We start from the raw sequence: 17,421 nt of genomic DNA on the forward strand, positions 1-17,421 counted from the left end.
ACTACATTCAAACTGTGTAGATTCTGAACACACTAATAAATAATAGGTCACTCTGCACGGCATAACATAAATACAGGAATGTAAACATGAAAAAATAGCTCTAGGAAAGAAAAACCGTAGGCTACCAATGGTTTATTACGCATTTGTGTGCATTAATAGGCCTATGCCTACATCCTTAGCTGATTTATGGCCTACATATTTCATATAAGTAGCTATTAGGCTACTTTCAATAGGCTTCCTATCAGTGAAAACAATATAAAAAATAAATAAAAATAGCCCGCAACTATTCTTTCTTGTCATGTCTAATAGAATTGCATGTGAAATAGCTTTTTAAAATAAATAAATAACTAGGCCTATTATTTGTATGTCTTTTTTTATTATTATTATCACACACCTACAAAATCACAGATCTTATGTTTCAGAGGTTCCAAATATTGATTTAGTTAGCCTATGGCTTTAATGTGCAGATGATCCATGATTAGCCTACTACACCAAGGTTTTTAACACAGTTCTAATCTGTGTGAGCGCTGAGCTTTAAACTACTAATTTGATCCCCAAAAAGAGATTTCAGTCTTTCAGGACTCGATGGCTCAATTCTTTTTTCACAAACATTCACAGCTTTCTGGCTGTTCACCCTCTTTAAGTCCCCCCACTTAGGGAATAAGATAGATAGATAGATAGATAAGGCACCTCAGATGCTATATTTAGGACTCACATGCAATTTAACAGCTGTAAATAGATCCATCATATTGATTTTGTGTTTAGAGCCCTGTGTTCTTTCCCCGATAGGCCTAGTTTCATGAAGCCAATAACTCAGCTCAGTTTTCACATTGGACACAATAAAATATGGGGTCTAGAAATAGCAGTGCTGCATTTTTTATATATATATATAATAGCAACATTTTTATATATGATATATATTTTTTATATATTTCATATTCTTATATATAATCAGCATCATTTTCAAATCACTTTTTGAGCAAAAGTGCAAGCTGTGGAGTTAAGATGCGTTTCTGGCCATGCCCGCTAGATGGAGGTAAAAACTCAGTTGACATGCTCCGTCCCGTCGCTCAGATGACAGCTTACCTCACTGACCGGGCAGTGGCTGGGGAGGAGAGGCGCACCAACCAATCATATTTTGAATTTTACCTGATTTCACTGTGAAAATACGATGACTTGACGCCCATCTACACTTCTCATGAGTAGACTACGATAACAAGACAGACAAAAAAGCAATAATCCGTTGGTAGGCTATATCTTCCTCGCACCTTGAGTTTAACCGTGGTAGGGTTTGCGTGGGGAGGATGCGTCGCCAAGAGGGACCAACCAACCGTGATCTCCGGGACTGGAGAGGGTAGATGCTTTTGATTCTTCTTGAGACGAAGACCGTGAGAGATCTTCTAGTTTGCATCACTAAAAGACGATCATTTTGAGTTGAGGACAAAGAAAGCATTGGGTAGCCTAACGATGGAAGGCAAAAGCAATTTTTTGTGCGGCGTTGTGGAAGGTAACCAATTTTCAGCATCCTTGATAAACATGAGACTATTTATTGCATGGACTTAACCGTTACTCTACTTTACAAATGACATACCCTATGGGCATTCTCCCTATCCATTCCTTATTTTCTCTTTACGAAGGCTGTATGGTCCGAATGTGTGTCAGTGTGCCTGTCACTGTGTGTGATGTGTGTGCGCGCGCACGTGTGTGTAATGTGTGTCTCTGTGTGTGTATTTGTGTGTGCGTGTTTGCCTGTTATGTCTGACACATAGGAAGGCTACTAAGCCATTATCAGTTTGTCTGTCGGTATGTGATTTAAATAGCGCAGTGTATCTCTAAATGATGTGCATCACGTGTGCTGATGATGACCCTATACAGAGCGTGCGTGAAATCCTATTCATAATAATTTCATGCTGCCCAATGCATAATTGGAGACAGCGCAGACAATAAAGATGAATTCGACAGTAGCAACACGCATTGTGTGATGTTTAACGAAGTTGATTAAGTCGTTGCATTCTTTCATTTGGAATATCTCTCACACTGTTTCTCAGATGGTTGGTAAAATGATCAGTTTTTGTGGTTGCTGACGTTTTCGTTGATGGCGTGCGCTCTCGTAATGTCACTCAGTGACCCACTGTAAGTGTAAATGGCGTCAGATTGAACTAGATGTCTGGGATGGAATGGCTTGCTGTTCTCCTGTATAGGTCCAGTCATACAACAACCTCCCATCAAACCAATGGAAGAAGCACAGCACAACACTCACAGCATCACAGATCTGCAGTGTGGGTTTAACAGTGGGTGTAGGGTCTGTGCCCACGCAGCCCTCTTCCAACGCCAAGCCCAACATGGGTGGGCGAGAGATAACAGCCCTATTTCCATCCGAACGCTGAGTTTGGAGTGTGTAGATCATCTTGAGCTGCACAGCATCTTTGTCTTATGTCTGGCTATACCCAGGAGATTCTTATTTTTGAATCGATTAGCCTATAAATACTCAAACTCTTCACTGAGATGGCATCGTTCTCAGCTGAGGCCATCGTTGCTTGACCCTGGACGTCTGGCTGGGTTTAAATGCCATGACATTATTAACAGGAGTTACTGGAGTGCAACCTTTCGGGGTTTTATGTGACAGGCATACACAGCACGGTTGTGTTTAGACCTAGCAGAATGAGAGATGCATTATACATCGAGAGAATTGTTGTTGTTGCTGAGTCTGTTTTTTCTGGCCTCTGGTCTCACCACAGACTAATTCCTCAGATCCAGAATACAATTTGGGGACAATTGAAGGGCCAAGTGATAACAGGAAACACTACCGACTTTAATTCAGTCATTTTATGTAGTTCAATCTAATTATAAAACCAATATCAGGGCACATGTCAGAAACAGTTAGTGAGCAAAACGCACACACACATGGGAACCTATCATGCCCTCCACACACACCATCCCACACACACACACACGGCGAACACCCCCCCCCCCACCCACCATGTTTTGTGTCGTCCCTAGACAGAGCAGCCTGGTTAATTGGCTCAGCTTAGGAGTTTCTTTCCCACTGACTCGAGATAAGAGTGATTCTGTGGAGCTGCTCAGGGGAGCGGTGCTGTCTGCTGCCCCACTTCGGCAGCATTGCAGCGGGGGGCCGTGCTCACACCCGCAGGCCAACTCGCGCTTACTCACAGTCAGAAGGACTGCCGCCGCACCGCTTGCAGTCAGCTGTGCTTACAGTCAGGTGCAGTGTGTGCGTCTGTGGGTCTTTAGCTGTAGTCACAACAGTAACAGGGAGCTTTTTCGTTGTTGGGGCAGGGGGCAGGGGGCGGGGGGGGGTAAATGTGAGTGTTTGTGTGTGTGTGTGTGAGTTTGTTGGTGTGTATGGTTAGGTGTTTTTTTAATGTCAGCGTTATAATTAGCCATGACTCACACACAGTTCCCCCCCTGTGTCCCTTTGCCTGGCAGGTTTCTATGGGAGACCATGGTCCATGGAGCAGCGAAGAGTTCTCTTCCAGTGGTGAGCTCACTCAGCTGTGTGTGTATGGGTGTGTGTGTGTGTGTGTGTGTGTGCACGCTTGTATCTGTGTGTGCATTCGTGTATGTGAGGCTGCTTTAAGGGATGTACATCTATGATGTCTGCTGTCCACTGTGTTTATCATTTTTGATGAGTATCAATGGACCGTTTGTCCAACATCTATGCGACTTCCTCTTTGTCTCAGGATGCAGAGATGGGGCCTGAACACGTACCTGTACGGCCCCAAAGATGACCTGAAGCACAGGCTCCTGTGGAGGGAGCTGTACACTGCAGAGGAGGAGGGTGAGGGAACCGGGAGCTGTGGGCTGTGCTGAGGGAGGTGGACTGTGTGTGTGTGTGTGTGTGTGTGTGTGTGTGTGTGTGTGTGTGTGTGTGTGTGTGTGTGTGTGTGCATTCTGACTGATTGGATCATGAAACTCTGTGTCTGTGTGTGTATGTGTATGTGTGTGTGTGTGTGTGTGTGTGTGTGTGGTGATGGTGGTGGTGGTGGTGGGGGTGTCATGAAGGATTTGACTTCGTGAGAAGATGCATGTTTCTAGTTTCTATCTATGCTATTAATGCATAAACACATCCTAGGTCATAGGTCAAGTGCACAAACTGACACAGAGAAGGGCACACACACATGAGGCCAGTCAAACACACATGGATTCATACACAGAGCACAGGTCAGACATACTCCCACACCTACTGTACACAGACCTCTTTATCTAATTATTTCCCATCCTCTTCCTCTTGTAGTCCAGGTGAAGACCCTCATCTCGGAGGCCGAGGCCAGGGGCTTGAGCTTCGTGTACGCACTCTCCCCTGGTCAAGACATCATCTTCTCCAGCTCCTGTGACCTCTCCCTGCTCAAGCGTAAACTTCAACAGGTCTGACACATTTCTTGCTTATAGCCTTGAATCCACTGTATGCTCTGCAGACATTTTGCTTTCTGGACTAAGATGATTAGAGGTCATTCAGTTTAGGGTCATTCGCACAAAGTATGATAAAAGTACACTTTTTCCGCACCATTAACACATTCAGATAATCGCTTTCTCTTACACTGTCTGGCAACATGCTTTAAGCTTCTGGTAACACACTTTCAGCATCTAAAGGGACCAAGATTGCGGGAGGGGGGGGCTGTGTCATATTAGCACGCATGCACCGGTGATGTCGCTAGCATCATGAGTAAGTGAAATCACAACTCCCACGTCTCTCCCATCACTTTTGCTGTGACCAGGTGGCGGAGCTGGGGTGCAAGGCCTTCGCCGTCCTGTTTGACGACATCGATCACTCCATGTGCCAAGCAGACAAGGAAGCCTTCTCCTCATTCGCCCACGCCCAAGTCTCAGTGACCAATGAGATCTACAGCTTTCTGGGGGAGCCGCCCATCTTCCTCTTCTGCCCCACAGGTGGAGATCCTCAAACAATAATATTCTATACTACACTTTACGCTATATTATGTAATACTATACACTATATTGCACTATATTACACTATATAATACTATACACAAGAAGATTTACAGTAGTTCCAAAACGTTATATCCTCCATTTTCATGATTTTGTTTTTCCAGGTAATTTCAGTGGAACTGTAATTGTGTTATTGCTGTTTGATTTGTCTGATCTTTACTCAATCAAATAACACAACTGTACAGTACATTTATTCATATTACCTGAGATAATTAAATAATGGCTACAGTAATAGCGGGGACATTTCGGTAACAGCTAAAGGAACATGATGTCTTGGTGTTATGTCCCCTCCTCTCTCTCTGCCCTCCCATGCTCTCACTGTGGCATGATGAGCAAAGTGTCACAGTACAACACAGCACAATGATGTTCAGCTGGATTATGAACCTACCTGCTGTGCAGTGATACCACACAAGTGATGCATACATGTGTCCTCAGGGAAATAAGTGGGATTTTATTGCCATGTTTTTATCAGCTAGAGCTACAGGAGGTGGTGCTCTGTGCATTGACTCTTATTGTTATATTATATCCTAATTAAAATCTTGCTTATTGTTAATTTGTTATGTATTTGCTCTCTCATGATGGTGGAGGCAGTGTGGTGGTTCAGTATTGTGTTGTGGTTCAGTATTGTGAGGTGGTTCAGTGTTGTGTGGTGGTTCAGTGTTGTGTGGTGTGGTGGTTCAGTGTTGTGTTTTGGTTCAGTGTTGTGTTGTGGGTTGTGTTGTGTTGTGGTTCAGTAGTGTGTTGTGGTTCAGTGTTGTGTGGTGGTTCAGTATTGTGTTGTGGGTTGTGTGCTCCAGAGTACTGCGACTCGCTCTGCTCGCCCAGCGTGGCCAAGTCACCGTACCTGATCACCGTCGGGGAGGACCTGCTGCCTGGTATCTCCGTCATCTGGACCGGTCAGTGCACGCACGCACGCACGCACGCACGCACGCACGCACGCACGCACGCACGCACGCACGCACGCACGCACGCACGCACGCACACACACACACACACACACACACACACACACAGTGTTCTTCACTTGCCTATGTTCTTCTACTTCTTCTTAACTATGTTGAAGAACTCGTGTCCATATTTGGGCAGTTGGAGGTCAAACGCATTGAATGGTTCTGGACTCTCTTGATGCTGTGGCTGATATTTGTGCAAATCACATCCATATCAGAAATAACCAAAATAGCTGGCTGTGGACGGACCGCAGGGTCCAATTTATCAAGACACTCCACACATGTCATGTTTGTCCCAGATAGCCACGGTGCGTTGTACTGTATGAGCCGAGGCATAAGCAGGTCAAATCGACACTGCTCAGTGTGAGTTCAACTCTTTGGGGCCCTTCTGAGAGATGGGGGGCCACTTACGCCTTGACCATGTACTGTAACCAGAGAAACAACTCAGGAAATGTACCTAGTGCTCTTGATGTACTAAAATATTGATGTATCTTCTTCATATAGTAATGTGCTAATGTACAGTACTTTGTAAAACATTGTTTTCAGTGTAAAATACACAACAACAAATTACATAGATATAATGTAAGTATAACAAAAAATATGACTCCATGCCCTATGGACCAATGTACTAAATCGCTTTTGCATTCCACCATCAGGAAGTCGGGTCATTTCCCGTGAGCTGAGTGCTGATTCGCTGTCGGAAGTACGTACAGTGCTTCAGCGCCCGCCTCTGCTATGGGACAATCTCCATGCCAACGATTATGACTCACGCAGAGTGTTCCTCGGGCCCTTCAAAGGCCGCCCTCCTGGTCTCCATGGACACCTGTGTGGTCTCCTCCTCAACCCCAACTGCGAGTTTGAGGCCAACTATATTCCACTGCACACGCTGGGGAGCTGGCATCGCAGCGGCAGTGAAGACAAGAAGGGTAAGAGATGAAATGAGAGAGGAAGAGAGGAGAGGAGATGAGAAGAGGGGAGAGGAGAGGGGAGGAGAGGGGAGGAGAGGAGAGGAGAGGAGAAGAGTGGAGAGGAGAGTATAAGAGAGGAGAAGAGTGGAGAGGAGAGGAGAAAAGAGGAGAGTAGAAGAGTGGAGAGGAGAGGAGAGTATAAGAGAGGAGAGAAGAGAAGAGGAGAGGAGAGTATAAGAGAGATGAGGAGAGGAGAAGAGTGGAGAGGAGAGAAGAGAGGAGAGGAGAGGTGAAGAATGGAGAGTAGAGGAGAAGAGAGGAGAGGAGAAGAGAGGGGAGGAGAGGAGAAGAGTGGAGAGAGGAGATGAGAGGAGAGGAGAAGAGTGGAGAGGAGTAGAGAGGAGAGGAGAAGAATGGAGAGGAGAGAAGAGAGGAGAGGAGAAGAATGGAGAGTAGAGGAGAAGATAGGAGAGGAGGGGAGAAGAGAGGGGAGGAGAGGAGAAGAGTGGAGAGGAGAAGAGAGGGGAGGAGAGGAGAAGAGTGGAGAGGAGAGTATAAGAGAGGAGAGGAGAGAAGAGGAGAGGAGAAGAGTGGAGAGGACAGGGGCAAAGGAGATGAGGAGAAAAGGAGAGGCAACTGGAGAAGAAGGATTGAGGAGTTGGAGAAGACAGCAATAGAAGGGGAGAGAACAGGAGAGAAGAGGGATAAAAAGATAGGAAACACCTCTCACTTCTGCCCCATTAGACAGGCCTGTGAAAGAGAGATGAGGAGATGAAAAATAGATAGCAAGAGAGAGCTGACATTTTCTGCCTCAGCTAGTAGCCATTTGACATGAAATACCCTCAGGCCAAAGGGCAATTGGTCTCATTATAAAGCCTAAGTGGCCATCCCGAAGTGACATGATAACATTAACATGTGTATTTTTACTCGGGCCACTGGGCTGTCCTCTCTGTGATAAACACTCTCCGGCTCCAATTAGATCCAAGAAATGGGTCCATTTTCACACTGTTGAGCCATGTCTTTGCCCATCCAATGTTAGGCATACATGTGGAAATATTAGGGAATATTTAGATTATGGCTTCGTGTGTGTGTGTGTGTGTGTGTGTGTGTGTGTGTGTGTGTGTGTGTGTGTGTGTGTGTGTGTGTGTGTGTGTGTGTGTGTGTGTGTGTGTGTGTGTGTGTGTGTGTGTGTGTGTGTTTATCAGGCATTATTATGACCCCCCATTTCCCTCAGTATCACTCTGCTTCTGTGTGGACGCTTGCTCATCTGACTGTGACTCTACTGTATGTGTGAGCGTGAGCGCCTGGGGCAGGGTCATGCTGTTGTGTTCATCTGAGACCCCCGGGGCTGTTGCAGTGCTCAAAGAGGTCACATGGACAAATGTTATTGTCCTCCTAATTCACGTCCAAGCAGATCGACCACACCATAAACATCATAGGCACGTGCACACACACACACACACCAGACACACACACACACACACACACACACACACACGCGCGCACGCACACGCACGCACGCACGCACGCACGCACGCACACACACACACACACACACACACACACACACACACACACACACACACACACACACACACACACACACACACACTCACACACACACAGTAGGCTGTGTGTGAAATTGGTCTCTACCAGCTGGTGTAACTGGTGTTTTCTGCAGATGATGCAGAGCAGTACTGCCCCGAGCGAGCTCTTAATACGGCACTGCTCGATTGGATGGAGGAACTCAACCAGTCCCTGCTGCCTGGTAAGACCAGAGAGAGAGAGAGAGAGAGAGAGAGAGAGTTTATGTGCATGGTTGCGGGCTCAAAACTGTGATATTAAAGGAGAAATCCATGGTACATGGATCTTGATCGCTTGACATCGCCGAGTATTGTCGATTGGGAAAAAAAAATGGCTAAAATCAGTGCTATTAAACTGGAGTAGCTGTAATGGCCAGTTTCTTTAGCACAGATTTTGGTCGTTTTTAATCCTATCGTACTACGGTAGTTGGCGATGTCTAGCGATCAAGTTCCATGAAAAAATGGACAGGATTTCTCCTTTAGCCTAACCGTGAGTTATGTAATCTGTTGCACCTCTAGCTGATGATGGTGTACCATAGAAATTATCATTCTCTGCTTCATGTTGTCTCTTTTTTTACCTTCCTGTTCCCTTTTAACATTCTTTCATCTCTCTCCTTTGTTTCTCTCCCTCTCTTTGTCTCTCTCTTTGATCCCTCTTGGCTTGCCCAGGTCGGCAGGTCCGATCAAATGACCACAAGTCTTCCAAAGCCTCCTTGAAGTCCCAGTCCTCTGAGAGCATAGCAGACAGCTCTAAAACTGCGGACCCAAAGCCCACCAAAACCTCCTCAGAGCCGTCCAAGAAGGAGGACACCACTGCCCACCTCAGCTCCCCAGAGGGCAAACAGGAGTTCCCCACCCCTGTCCACAGCAATGGAGAGCAGGCCTCACGAGCTGACACCCAGGCCTCCACCAGGTCACTTGTGGAGAATCCCCAGGGGAGAGGGCTTGTCGCTGGGAAGAACCCTCTAAGCGAGTCCCAGGTCAGGCTGCTGGTGGGCCTGCACTACCTCCCCCACGAATACGGACCGGCAGCTAAGAGCTTGCTGCAGGACCTCACCTGGCTGAAGGCCAACTGCCAATGCGTCAGTGCCAATGGCAACAAGAAGAAGGCGCTACCTCAAAAGGTCAGTCAGAGGTCACTAGAGGTCATATGAAGTCATCCTGCTGCGTGGTTGAGTGGATTGTGTCATATATTTCAAGAATACAAAAGTGTGCCTTGTGCTTCTATCTGTCTTTTGGACATCAAAGGCTTCCAAAGGGGTGTGGAGATAATTAGGGAAGGGTATTGACTTTGCTGTCAGCGCCGAACATTTCATCTCCTTGAGGCTTGGGGGAGATTTAATGGACTCCGGATCGGGTCTTTAGTTTGGCAAGACTTCACTACACCCTGCAGGCAATAAACCGCTCACCCCGCAGAAGCGCCAAGTCATCCTGTTTCTTGTCATGTAGAGCTAAATCATGTGGAATTATTAGGGGGTCTAAGTCGTTGGCTCTCCGACCACATCATGCGGATAAGTAACAATTCAGTCTTAGCCTATAACTTACGGCATGCTGGGAATGATATAGCACAGTTTCACACACACTAGCCTACAATGGATGTGATCCATCAACACATTTCTACGTTGGAGCCATAAAAACTTCATGGGAACAGCAATTTCAGGTTAGATGATAAAACTGTATTGTGTGGCTGTTGAATATATGTCATTCCTGCATGCCTTGTAGCCTGGCTAGCGCCTACCACTTCTCAAATGAGACGTGGTCTGGCAACCAAACATTCATTTTCTCGTATTTGAAAAAATACCCAGATCCGTTCATTGGGTGCCACGGATGAGCTCAAATAGCTCATCGTCTTGCTTCCCCCCCTGTTCTGTGATTGGTCCCCTAACTCAGGCAAATATTAGGGCGGTAGATTCCAGACTGCCTTAGCAGCGTGAATGAAATCGTGCGCAAGGCAGCATGGAAACACCCAGGATTGACGATGACGTTGACTGTTGTGCTTTTAGAACGTGGAAGTATGCCTAACTGTGGTGACATTACTGATCATGTGAAGATGTTGCAGTGGTGCTGAAAATCCAGCCGTGGTGCTGCGCCACTGCTGAATACATTGTAGGGGAAAGAATGTATTATAAGACAGTAGCAGGTACTGTACACACAGTGCATACTGTGCTATGTATACGATGGAGCACCTTCACTACGTTTGAATATGTGCTCTGTGCTCTACACTACTGACACTGGGTGCCTCTCAACATCTCTCCTCGATCCTTGATGCTCGATCCTCGATGGGCGTTCCCACTGATCTATAACTAACACTGGATAGACTATCCAGTTGTTGCCGCCCCATCATTCTTTATGTAGATCAGTGAGGATCGAGGCCCGGGGAGCGAGGGAGGATGAGAGGCACCCCCTGACTCTTTTCATGCCCATCAGGTGGAGGAGTGGCGCTCCCGGGCGGCACAGTTCCTGGCGTCGTGTGATCAGATGGCGCTCCTGCACGAGGGTGTGGTGAACAGCGTGAACCGGGCGGTGCTCTACGACCTCTACCCGTACGTGTGGGACCTGCGCAACACCCTGCTCGTGGCCAGGGCCTTCGTCAGCTGGCTCGGTGAGTGGAGACGCAGGAGAAGACAATGAGAAGGAGAGATGGGGAGAGAGAGAGAGAGAGAGAGATGTATGCCTTACATCCTCGGAGAGAATGAGGCTGCAAAATTTGTAGCAGCCTGCCACAACTTGAGGGACAGCCAGTGAGGCCACAAACACCAATAATGGTGTATATTTGTTATTATTATTAGAATTTTGTTTTGTTGTTGTTGTGTTCTATGTCTGTGTTTATGTCCGCTTATACGTTCATTCCACAATTCTGTCAAACATTTATTTATTTTCCTTTAACCTCTTATGTGTACATGTAATTGAGCTTTGGCAATAATGTTTCTGAAACTTTCATGCCAATAAAGCTATATTGAATTGAATTGAAGAGAGAGAGAGAGAGAGAGAGAGAGAGAGAGACATTAGACTTTTGTTTGGGTGGAAAATGAGCCCATTTTGACTAGTCCATGTTCACTCCATTTAGCTATCTTGATACATCTCTAAAATCGACACTCTTTGCACTCCATCTGTTGTCGCTCCCCTCTCTTCTTCCATCCCCTGTCCTTTCCCACCAGCGTCTCAGGTTTTCTTGACTTTCCCGTCTGATGGAGGTGCATGTTATCTGATTCTTATTTGTGGGTTTGTTGTTCTGCCATCAAGAGTGAGAGTGCTGTTACACTGAGACAACACAAGCAGCTGATGGGGTGGTAGTGGTGGTGGTGATGAACTACTTGAAACTTGAGCTCTCCTCTCCTGTCAGATTCTCTTGCTCATGAGTTCTATTAACCTCTCCTCACCTCTCTTTATTCTGCCCCCCCCCCCCCATCCTCCCCACCACCGCAGAGGGCCGCATCTTGAGTGACAGCTCCTCCTCAGGCTCCTGGAAGAACTGCTTCCACTGTGAGTGCCGTTGCAACATTCCCATAAAATCAGCCAATAGCGCGCGACCGCTCTACTCAATGTCTGTGAACTGTAAACAATTCAAACTGAGCCATTAATGAAATCCGGATTGATTTGTCTCTAGTGGAGTTTCCAAGTCGTGCCAGAAACCATGCTTAATTACAGATGGCTCTCTAACACAGGCATTTTAAAGTGTCTCACTAATGTGCCATAGCCGTCACTAACTCATTTCAATAGTGCTATAAATTAATCTCAGTGAAATTGTTAGATTGTGAAATTGTTATTAAATTCAGCTGTGGAACTGGCATGGACCGTACTGGGTTGACAGAGGCGAGTTATGAGGTGGAAACAGTCAAATTGTGTTCTCTCTCCTCTCAGGGTGTGGAACCACCAGCGGTTCCGAGCTCCTGGGTGTCGAGGCGGAACCGTGGGCCTTTAAGGGAGGCCTGTGTGGGGAGATGCAGGTAGGATCACACACAACACACACATCACTTCACCTGTTGTGCTGTGTCTGTGCTCAAGGACTTAAAACCTCCAGTTTAGCATACCTACTGTAGGTAGGGGACTTAAATTAGATTATTACTGAACAATGAATAGGAACACTGTACTGATTTGTGGTTAAATCATTTCAAACAGGAAAGAATAGAACCTAATGTATAACGTATGGATTACTGCCTATTTTGCCAGTGATGATTAACAGTTCATTTGTCCATCACTAATAAAGATTCAATGATGAATGTTGAAAGTTAGGTTTCTGGTAATGGTTCATTTCAGACCAGTTTACATTTGTCGTTTCTCTATCTCTCTCTCCCTCAGTTGCTTCTCCCCATGGGCACCAGCACTGAGCTCTTCATCCATCCTCCTCCCCTGTTCCCCAGTGCACGACTCTACAACATCCGCCCCTACCACAATAAAGACAAGGTACACACCCAAATGAGCACATGCATGTACACACACACACACACACACACGCGCACACACACACACACACACACGCACACATACACAGAGTATATTTAAATCACACACACACACACACACACACACACACACACACACACACAGAGTATATTTAAATCCTAGAACAGTCACCCTGCAGTGGCCCTTCCCTACACAGACACACACACACACACACACATTGAATGACAATCATGTATGATAATGTACTATACAAATCAAATTGAAATTGACACACTCAACACTCACACACTAACTTTACAAAACCCCATACGTACATACAGTATGTCATGACTTGTCAAATGCCTCACTTCGAGAGCACAGTAACTGGGATGAAACTGGGATCAGAGTGGAGCAGTTAGTGGTGTGGTCCTCCTGCGGACTAAATGACCCTAAATGACCCTAAATGACCCTAAATGACCCTGTCCTGCAGATGGAGCTGTACCGTATGGTGCGACAGCTGCAGCAGAGGTCGCAAGGCCCGCCGGACCTCAGCGTGATCCATCCCGACTTCTTCGGTGACCGGTAAAGACTCAACCTTTCAGTTTTCTACCCTTCCAGTTTCTTGAGTAACACTAAAATGTTATTTGTTTCCTCACACGTGTACACACAGCATATATGTAGTAAGGTATAATATTTACATTATTATTATATTAGTACAGCAAAAATCAATCTTTTGAATTGTATTGATTCCTGTGACATTGGCATATGCCATGGGAAAGGCTTGCATTGTATAATTATAGCTACCTAAGCTTGGCTCTGTGTGCATGTGTGTGGGCGCATTTGTGTGTGTGTGTGTGTGTGTGTTTAGGTGTTTGGGGGCAGCCCTGGCGTTGTGCCCGGAGTACAGCTTTGTCCTTGAGGACGAGCTGGGCGTGTGTGGGTGTGTGCTGGGCATCCAGGACGTTCGCCACTTTGCCAAGCGCTGGCAGGCTAGCTGGCTGCCCGCCATGAGGGACAAATACTCATCTCAGGCCCCGGGGAGTAGCGGGCACGCCGGCACAAAGGTCAGGGGGGTCGGCCGTAGGTACTGCCACCATATGCCAACATTAGCACGCTGACAAATGTTTGTAAGTCAGTGGAGAGCACGGGTGACTTGTGCTTTGTAAACACAAGAGAGGGAGCAGAGTTCAATCAATCTTTGCATGGGTAACTTGTGCTTTGTAAACACAAGGAAGGGTGCAGAGTTCAATTAAATCAATCTTTATGCAATTTTTAAAGTGCTGACCAAATTTGACAAAAAAACAAGATTCTTGCTCTTTTATTATTGCAGGTATTATTGCATTATTGTAAGATCTTTGGCAACAGTTTAATGCTGCATTCCAGACAACTTGGAAGTCGGACATTGCAACAGAGGTCAAGATGTCTGAGATCCTACTGGGAAAAAGTTAATTGGAATGCCACTTTAAGTTGGAATTCATATTTGTAAACTTGGGGAAAGTTTATTCCAACTTCAAAGTTCGGAACCGATCGGAAGTCCAATGTCCGAGTTGTCTGGAACGCAGCAATAGTGCTGACTGTTTGTCCTCCGTGCCTGCAGGAGACGCTGCAGTCTCTTCAGGAGGAGCAGCCGGACTACCCCGACTCCCTGCTCTACCACTTCCCCTCTCAGCTGCGGCTGGACGCGCTGCCCGAGCTGGTGGACTGCAGCGTCAGCCGCAGCCTCCTCACCGTGCTCCTGACCGCACTCAAGGCCAACGGTCAGTGTGTGTGTGTGTGTGTGTGTGTGAGAATCAGGCCACACATTTCATTCCTACTGTCAGTGTGTGTGTGTGTGTGTGTGTGTGTGTGTGTCTCAATCAGGCCACACATTTCATTCCTACGGTCAGTGTCTGTGTGTGTGTGTGAGTGTGAATCAAGCCACGTTTCATTCCTACAAATTACCTCTAGTTTTTGTTTTTGTGTCTGTGTGATGTGTGTGTGTGTGTGTGTGTGTCAATCAGGCCACACATTTCATTCCTACAAATTACCTCTCGTTTTTGTGTGTGTGTGTCTGAGTGTGATGTGTGTGTGTCAATCAGGCTACAGGTTTCATTCCTAAAAAAAATGACCACCAGTTTTTGTGTGTGTTTGTGTTTGAGTGTATGTGATTGTGTGTGTGTGTGTGTGTGTGTGTGTGTGTTGCAGGTTCGAGGGGTGTGTTCTGTGAGGTGCAGCCCATGGACCAGCTCAGGATGGAGTTCCTGACCAAACTGGGCTTCCTGGAAATCCTACGAGTGGAGGCCAGCGCAAGGGAAGGTCTGGTGCTCGGACGCTTGCTCTAGGCACTCACGCTGTGTGTGTGTGTGTGTGTGTGTGTGTGTGTGTGTGTGTGTGTGAGAGAGAGAGAGAGAGTGTGAGAGAATGAGTGAGTGAGTGACAGAGAGTCAGAGAAGAGCCAATACAGGTTGACTGTTCTAGCATTTAAATATAAAGTGTGTGTGTGCTCACTCAGCTGTGTGTATGTGTGTCAAGATCGGACATAATGGTGATATGGTGCTGATGGATGTTTCAGAGGTTGCTAATAAGGGTAGGTTTGCATGTGTGTCTATGTGTGTGACAGGTGTGTGTGTGTGTGTGTGTGTGTATGTGTGTGTGTGTATGTGTGTGTTTGTCCGGGACCATGAACAGCCAGAGAACCTGCTGGGATATTTTTCGGACCATTCTCCTTAATGGCTTGAATGATTGTACTTGTTTTTTTTTCTCTTAACATAGCGCACGCACACACACACACACACACACACACACATGCACTCACACACACACACACACACACACACACACACACCAACTCTTGCAACACTAGAAGAGAAATAGAAATCTGATTGTGGGGAGTTCAGAGGAAATCAGACAGATACAATCTGACACCGGCAAGACAAATATGGCAATCACTGAGAATTCAGGCCCTAGCTAGATTGAAGGAAAAAAATCAAAGATTTTGCACTGCATGCACATTAAATGTTCCAAAGAACACTAAATCATCTTGTAAGTGTAGTAGTTTTTAATCACAAGGTGAAATGTCGTGTCAGTGATCCAGTCATTCAAATTTTGAAACACATACCTAAGGTATGATCACAATCACTCAAGCACAGTCAAAAGGGAGAACAATAACTAAAATGTGCACTAGCATCTCAAAGAGAATGAGCACCAGAACAGCAAGGAGGTTTTAGTATATGTACCAAAATCAGACTCCTGCTATAAGATGTGGTTTATTATGGTGAAGACATAAGTCTTGTGTCTAAAAGATTCAATGTCAGGCTAGTGAGAACATTCTCTGAGTTCAACCAGCGCATAAGCCGTTGGCATGCAATGCTAATTCAGAAGGTTTTTTTTACGTGCACTATAATGGTGACAGCTGCCACAAACTTCCCTATTCAGGGAAGCGGCTGAGATGCAACCGAGCGAGAGCAATGGGCCACTACTCAAAGATAGTGACCACTGTTCATATCCATTGCTTAATTACTGTCTGTACCTGTACTGTATTGAAAGCGTTTTCTTCTTGATATGTAAGCATGTTTTTCTGTGGGAGTAGTTACTTGAATGCAGGCATAGGCAAATCATTTCTTTCTTCTAAATCAATGTATATATTTTAAACGGAACCCTTCCACCAAGCGAACACCAGGCTGTCACAAATAATATTCGATTTTTGCTTATATTGGATTGTTCGGTTAAATTTTAAGAAGAAATTGTATGCCCCCTTTCCCATAAGTTGACAAGGGTCTTTGGGATCTTAATGAAATGTCTGTGACATGCTTTGGTGAAAATACAAAGCTGAAGCACCCTTCTCAACGTTGTCTACAGAGACATTGTTCAAAGCAGCCAGACTGCCTGCTGCTTTACGTTTAAAATGAAATGAAGACTTGCCAGAACACGAATCCAACACAAAGTACATTATTTAGTTAGCACAAACAAAGCCTAATGTTGCAGAAAAAAAGAGATTAACATATTTCAAAGTATGATTTAGCAACCACACTTAGGTAAGAAAAAAAGTGAAGATTATTATTGCTGTTTGTAGCACTTAGCTTGGATTAATGCTGTCATTTTAATCTTCTTTGCATAGAAACATTTCCATGTACAAGCAGGCCTGTTTTGATGCTTCCTCACTAAGTGGTAGTTTGAAGGTGTCTGTAGGAGGGAGCTTTGTGAATTGTGAGAATTGCTTTAGGAAGCCGTATGTGTGTCGTATGACAAGTTCCAGGAGATAGCTCGAGTTTAGATCAAAGGCCATACTAAGAAACTCACATAAGTCAATGTCTGTCTAATATTTTTTTCTTTTAAATAAAAGCATGTTTTAGTTTGTGGAATATATCGGTTTACAACTTGATTGTATTCCCTTTTAATAGATTTACATGAAATTATGAACTGTTCACAATTTTTTATATTGTATGTTATGAACTTTGTGTTACAGAAAAAATAAAAAATATTTTTTTTTCTGTTTGTTCTGAGTCGTGAGAACTGTTGTTTTGAACATGTAATCTAAATGGGGCTTACAGCTTAGAACAATCTTAAAGAAGCCAGCTATTGAGTCTTTTCATCTTCTTAAAATGATAGCTTTGGGAAGAAAATCTAGGGCTCTTTAAATTACATGCACTAAGA

At 45.4% G+C, this 17,421-nt stretch overlaps 1 protein-coding gene across 2 annotated transcripts; it reads left to right on the forward strand.

Annotated features, from left to right (window-relative positions):
• The first annotated feature begins 1,158 nt into the window (after nucleotides 1–1,158).
• Nucleotides 1,159–17,262, forward strand: si:dkey-183c6.8 (protein O-GlcNAcase). 2 transcript variants are annotated; one of them, XM_062528298.1, is made up of 17 exons: nucleotides 1,159–1,507; nucleotides 3,448–3,499; nucleotides 3,702–3,799; nucleotides 4,256–4,386; nucleotides 4,737–4,908; nucleotides 5,766–5,864; nucleotides 6,572–6,841; nucleotides 8,505–8,591; nucleotides 9,076–9,530; nucleotides 10,834–11,008; nucleotides 11,833–11,889; nucleotides 12,268–12,353; nucleotides 12,706–12,810; nucleotides 13,280–13,371; nucleotides 13,658–13,853; nucleotides 14,387–14,546; nucleotides 14,974–17,262. In XM_062528298.1, the coding sequence occupies exons 1-17, from the start codon at nucleotides 1,468–1,470 to the stop codon at nucleotides 15,108–15,110; spliced, it is 2,412 nt and encodes an 803-aa protein (XP_062384282.1). In that variant the 5' UTR covers nucleotides 1,159–1,467; the 3' UTR covers nucleotides 15,111–17,262. The 2 variants fall into 2 exon arrangements, with proteins under 2 accessions (XP_062384282.1, XP_062384280.1); XM_062528296.1 differs by lacking the exon at nucleotides 14,974–17,262 and having other exon boundaries at nucleotides 14,387–14,962.
• Nucleotides 17,263–17,421: the final 159 nt, after the last annotated feature.

Source organism: Sardina pilchardus, chromosome 23, assembly GCF_963854185.1.
Source record: "Sardina pilchardus chromosome 23, fSarPil1.1, whole genome shotgun sequence".
NCBI lineage: Eukaryota > Metazoa > Chordata > Actinopteri > Clupeiformes > Clupeidae > Sardina > Sardina pilchardus.

Bases quoted from the DNA above. Each gene is read 5' to 3' on its own strand.
- si:dkey-183c6.8 (XM_062528296.1), top strand. From the start codon at position 1,468: ATGGAAGGCAAAAGCAATTTTTTGTGCGGCGTTGTGGAAG. The intron at 3,500-3,701 runs GTGAGCTCACTC...TCTTTGTCTCAG, and splicing joins CGAAGAGTTCTCTTCCAGTG to GATGCAGAGATGGGGCCTGA. The intron at 6,842-8,504 runs GTAAGAGATGAA...TGTTTTCTGCAG, and splicing joins CGGCAGTGAAGACAAGAAGG to ATGATGCAGAGCAGTACTGC.